This window comes from Vicia villosa, linkage group LG1 (genome assembly GCF_029867415.1).
Source record: "Vicia villosa cultivar HV-30 ecotype Madison, WI linkage group LG1, Vvil1.0, whole genome shotgun sequence".
Taxonomy (NCBI): Eukaryota; Viridiplantae; Streptophyta; class Magnoliopsida; order Fabales; family Fabaceae; genus Vicia; species Vicia villosa.
In genome coordinates, this window is record NC_081180.1 from 64837328 (window position 1) to 64842727 (window position 5400).

The 5400-nt window shown below is 30.4% G+C and overlaps 1 protein-coding gene across 3 annotated transcripts; it reads left to right on the forward strand.

Moving 5' to 3' along the window:
* Nucleotides 1-1077: 1077 nt before the first annotated feature.
* Nucleotides 1078-5084, forward strand: LOC131608016 (seven transmembrane protein 1-like). 3 transcript variants are annotated; one of them, XM_058879963.1, is made up of 11 exons: nt 1079-1378; nt 1535-1577; nt 1736-1762; nt 2637-2723; nt 2883-3032; nt 3966-4052; nt 4134-4226; nt 4342-4362; nt 4475-4533; nt 4618-4708; nt 4797-5084. In XM_058879963.1, the coding sequence occupies exons 1-11, from the start codon at nt 1155-1157 to the stop codon at nt 4875-4877; spliced, it is 963 nt and encodes a 320-aa protein (XP_058735946.1). In that variant the 5' UTR covers nt 1079-1154; the 3' UTR covers nt 4878-5084. The 3 variants fall into 3 exon arrangements, with proteins under 3 accessions (XP_058735953.1, XP_058735946.1, XP_058735959.1); XM_058879970.1 differs by lacking the exon at nt 1736-1762 and having other exon boundaries at nt 1078-1378; XM_058879976.1 differs by lacking the exons at nt 1736-1762; nt 2637-2723.
* Nucleotides 5085-5400: the final 316 nt, after the last annotated feature.

Below are 5400 nucleotides of genomic sequence, written 5' to 3' on the forward strand. Positions count from 1 at the left end.
GAATAAAAGCGGTCGACCAAACAGCAGGCGTATTAGAACCGATATGGATGTCACTGAAAAAATGCAGAGGAAGTGTAGTATATGTCGTGAGGTAGGACATAATAGGAACAAATGTCCTAATCGTGGTGCTAGCTCCACAACATAGTATTTAGGTGTTATGTGTCTTTGTGATTTATTTTTTCAATGAAATGAAATCAAATTATTAGTTAAAAAAATACGGATGGAAAATAAATTAACAAAAAAATTATATAAACAAATAATGTTGAAAAAAGAGTTGGAAAAATTATATAAAAAAAATTAGAAAAAAAAAAGAAGCAGAAAAAAATAACAAAAAAAAAAAAAAATAGGGGGGGTGTTGTCGCCGGGGGGGTGGCGACAACACCAAAACAATACAAAGGAGGCGCCAGGCCCACTGGCGACAACTCCTAGGCCCAAAACGTTGTCGCCACCCCCCCTGGCGACAACGTGTAAAAATTAAAAAAAAAAAAAACATTTTTGTAAATATTTTGAAAATCTTGTTATTTTTGAAATTTTTTAAAAAAAAGTGGATATTTAAAAAAAAAATTCGCAGTGTCAAGTCATTAATTGAAATAAATAAAAAATCTGAAAGCTCAAGTCTTATGCCACGTCATTAATGAAACAACTATGTAGAGGGGAATAAAAAAATCCAAAATAAAAGAAAGTTTGAGAACTTGAAATCTGAATTTTTAAATGGAGGGATTAAAACTTCATAAAATTATAAAGTTATAATAAGAGAACCAAAAGTGTCTTTAAGCTATTTAAGCCTATTTAATTTAAGGATCTTGTAGCTTGTTATATGAGTAGAAAATGAATTTAGTATCAACATTTGCAACAATCACACATCTTACTACAACCACTTGCAATAGGCCAATGGTTTTTTGTTTTGTACTAGTAATGTTATCTTCTGAAATTTTTATTATGTAGTACTCTTCTGAAATTACAATAGAATCCCTAAAGGGACAACATAGTCCGAAACAAATCCATTCAACTGCATATCTTATCTGTTTGTCTTGTCTTGTACTAGTACTGTAATTTTGGCAGGCTATATATCTTCCTACAAAACCAGCTTCCTTCATTCAGTTTAAACAATAAATGCTTTGCAAGTTATAAATACATGCGCATACACACACCAAATGGCACCCTCATACTGTGTGAATGAGAACAAAGAGTGTGTGAAATGGGTTGAAACATACTTCAAAGACTGTCTTTGCGATATGAGAGATGATATATCATTCAGTTTGGGAGTCATGAGTTTAGTATTATGGGGAGTTGCTGAAATTCCTCAGATTATTACTATTTTTCGCAACAAGTCAAACCATGGAATTTCCCTTGCATTTCTTGTCACTTGGGTTGCAGGGTTTGTCAAATTTTCACATACTCATTTTTTTCTTCAGAATATCAATAAATCACTAGTTACATCTTTTCACTAATATTATACATTTATTTATAGTTGATTTGATTACATAAATTAGAATATTGAAAGTTTGTTAAAAGAAAGTTAATATTGATGCAGAGACATATGCAACTTGGCAGGTTGCCTATTGGAACCAGCAACGGTGAGTTACTCTAATATGAACCAAATAGTATTATCATTGAATTAATATCATATGATCCTTTATCTGATTAATATGCATGTGATTGCAGAATTTATTATGTTTTTCTGATTTGTCTTTTTCATGTTTTCTGATGGATATGTTGATGGATGCATATGCAGTTACCTACACAGTTTTACACAGCAATGGTAATAAATCGCAAACGTCCATTTTCCCTTTACCAGATTTTTTTTTAAAATAACATCTTTTTCAACTTAATTTCTAAACTAACCATCTTTCTCAACTTCCAAACTAACCACCTTTCTCAACTGTATATCAAACTTCAAACAAAAATAATCGGAGCAAAAAAACATGCCCCAGATCAATTGGCGTTTATGTATGAGCGCTATATACAGTCAATTCTATTGATGTCTATATACATTTGCTATTATATGCATGCGGACACCAATATATATTTATTTTTATTTTAAAAATATATATATATATATATATATATATATATATATATATATATATATATATATATATATATATATATATATATATATATATATATATATGCCAATTGATATGGTGTCTAAGTACAATTTTTAGAACATAAGCTAATAAATAACCCATGTCTTTTGTTGCGAATTTTTTTAATTTAAAACAATGACTAAATTAAAATATAATTAGGAAAGATGGTTATTCTACAATTTAAATTGAGAAATATAATTATTCAAAAAAAATTATTAGTAGTATATAATATTTTGGTATTTCTACATTATTTATTATTTAAATAGTTTATTTAGATTTTTGAGATATATATTCCATGACTCATCATACAAGGTGAATGAGACAAAAACATAGGAAATGTCTCATAGGGATTATGTCAGTTCTGTTCATTCCCCAAGCAACCTCGTTGGCTATGCTTGGTTGGTAGTACTGTCGTGCAACCTCAAATCATTAAATTTTGTTACTCTTGGAAAATAAATATATTAAAATTAAATAATATAACTAAAAATCTTGATTAGCAGTTCCGTTTGTAAATGATTAATTAATGTTAGTGTGATTAATTAACAGCTTTATGCAACCACTACTTTCATATTGCTACTCCAAAGCTTATACTATGATCACATCCTCACCTGGTGCAAACGTCGTCAGATCAAGGTTAATAACCAATTTGATGGAGTGCTACTCATAATTTTCACTCTTATCCTTGTTTCATTTACGTGTATTATTATTATTATTATTATTATTATTATTATTATTATTATTATTATTATTATTATTATTATTATTATTATTATTATTATTATTATCTTACAGACTAATGAAGAAGACAAAAGACTCCTGAAACCAAAACCTTCAGCAAACAAATTTATTCACGACTCATCTTCTGATGATGATGAAGAATCTTCTCAAGTTGCGTCTAAAATCGCTACAAACAAGCCTTGGTCCATACCATGTTCAATAGATGTTAGTCTCTCTCACTTGTTTCGCTCAAACATGTTATACTTTTGTTGTGACTGTTCATATAATGACAAAAAATTACTTGCAACTAAAAGTCATGGGCATAGGGATTGCAACGGATCGGGTCGGTGCAGGTTTCGCACTACCTAAATCGGCACCCGACCCCAAATCCAAAAGCTATTCGGGTGACAAAATTACACTCACGTCCACACCCGTTGGGTTCGGGTTTTTTCACCCAAACCCGAACCCGCATCAAAATACATTTTTTCTACCACTTTTCACAAAATATATATATATATATATATATATATATATATATATATATATATATATATATATATATATATATATATATATATATATATATATATATATATATATATATATATATATATATATATAAATAGGGTTATATTGACTCCACATCTCTTGACCATTAATTCTTTTCAATCTAATAGTTAAAAATAATAAGGAATAGTTTTCTCTTTCCACATTTAATGACTTATTATTTTTAACCATTATATTGAAAAGAATAAATGGTCAAGATGTGGAGTAAATTATAATAACTTACTATTAGAGTCCATATAACCCTCATATATATATATATATATATATATATATATATATATATATATAAGCGGATGTGATTTTGGATTTTGGGTGTGGATTTCACACTACCTAAATCCACTTCCAAAATATCAGGTGACACCTGAACCCAAACTCAATCAACTCGAATTTTTACCGGTTGACTCGGATTCGAATTCGAGTGCGGATGGACCCTGCAGATTTGGGTCTGCTTGCCATCCCTACGTCGGCATGGTTTCAAGAACCTACACGCGACAATAACACCTGTAGTTATATTCTATTTTATTAAACTATTATCAGTATTGACGGTAAGTAACGTATATGTATGAATTGTCTTTTTATACACCGTTTCAGAAATGTTATGGTACATTTCTAGCTACATCCATTATCTTGCCCTTGAAGGGTAATGCTATGAGAATTACTGGAATAAAGCTCTTTCAGGTTGGACTAATACACCTAAACTACTTAATTCAAACGAACTCATTTACATTTGCTAGTTCTAATTAGTGCTTAATATGACAGGAGAGCGAGATACATAGTACATACGGACAATCTTTGGGATGGATCATGGCTGCTATCTATACATGTAGTAGGATTCCTCAAATACGGCTAAACGTAAGCCTCAAACCTTAATTAATTTTGATCTTTTTTACTTTGATTATATTATTTTTAACTATGTGCTTAGCCATTAAAATTCCTGATAAACTTTTGTGTCTTAATCACTAATCAGATTAAAAGAGGCAGTGTGGAGGTAAATATACTCAACCAATAGTCATAAAATATTTTTTTTCTTCTGATTGTGAATTACATGTGCAAAGACTAACTATAGTATAGTACTTATATTTGCTTAACTTTGACTATAGGGCTTAAATCCTTTCATGTTCGTCTTTGCGTTGATTGCTAATGCCTCTTACGTGGGAAGGTACTGATAAATATATATGCATTATAACTAGTTCAAGATATAAGTAAAATTGGTTGATTCTAATTTATGTTAATATGGATGCAGTATTCTTGTAAGAACTACAGAATTGAAAAGCTTGAAAGCTAATATGCCATGGATGTTGGATGCCACAATTTGTGTAGCACTAGACATTTTTGTATCCTTTATATACATTCAGATTATTATTATCATTGGGTGCTACCTGATAGTTATATATTACATTTAACCTTAACAATATATGACAGATAATATCACAGTACATCTACTATAGATACTTTCGCGGCAGAGAGGCGAGTAGTGATGATGAAGAATATTTGTTGAAGTAGGAAAAGTTTATCTATTTTAATTATTTGTGTAGCTGTGATGTAGTCAAATTGAGCCATTTATAAGGCTAAGGTTTGGATTATGGAGAAGATGTGCATTACAGATATTCTAGGGACTGTATGAAACATGAACTTAAAGAAGACATGATAGTGGATATACCATACTAAATAATTGTTTTGTTGATCCAGTCACATGTAGTTTCTTTTGTAGTTTGAATCTCTGTATTAAGGTTTTTATTGAGATAGATCCAAACTAACTCACTTTTAATGTGTGAACCTTCAAGTTCCTCTCCAACTTGCGTGTTGCTTTGCCTTGAGCTCATGTTCCCTTCGTATTTCTCCTCCTTCCTTCCATACTGTCTGGATATTTCTTTCCTCCCTTCGTATTTCTTCAAGATCAACCACTTGGTGCTTCCCGCTAACAAACATGTGGGTACCAACACTTTAGATGGCATACAGATGGTATTATTCTTGATGAATTATTTTTGTTGTGTGAATAATTTAAGTCTTGATAGTTTACTTATTA

Excerpts from the sequence above, each read along its gene's own strand:
- LOC131608016 (XM_058879963.1), top strand. The coding sequence starts at position 1,155 with ATGGCACCCTCATACTGTGTGAATGAGAACAAAGAGTGTGTGAAATGG. Across the intron at positions 1,578-1,735 it reads GCCTATTGGAACCAGCAACG|TTACCTACACAGTTTTACAC; the intron begins GTGAGTTACTCT and ends ATGCATATGCAG. Across the intron at positions 3,033-3,965 it reads CCATACCATGTTCAATAGAT|AAATGTTATGGTACATTTCT; the intron begins GTTAGTCTCTCT and ends ACACCGTTTCAG.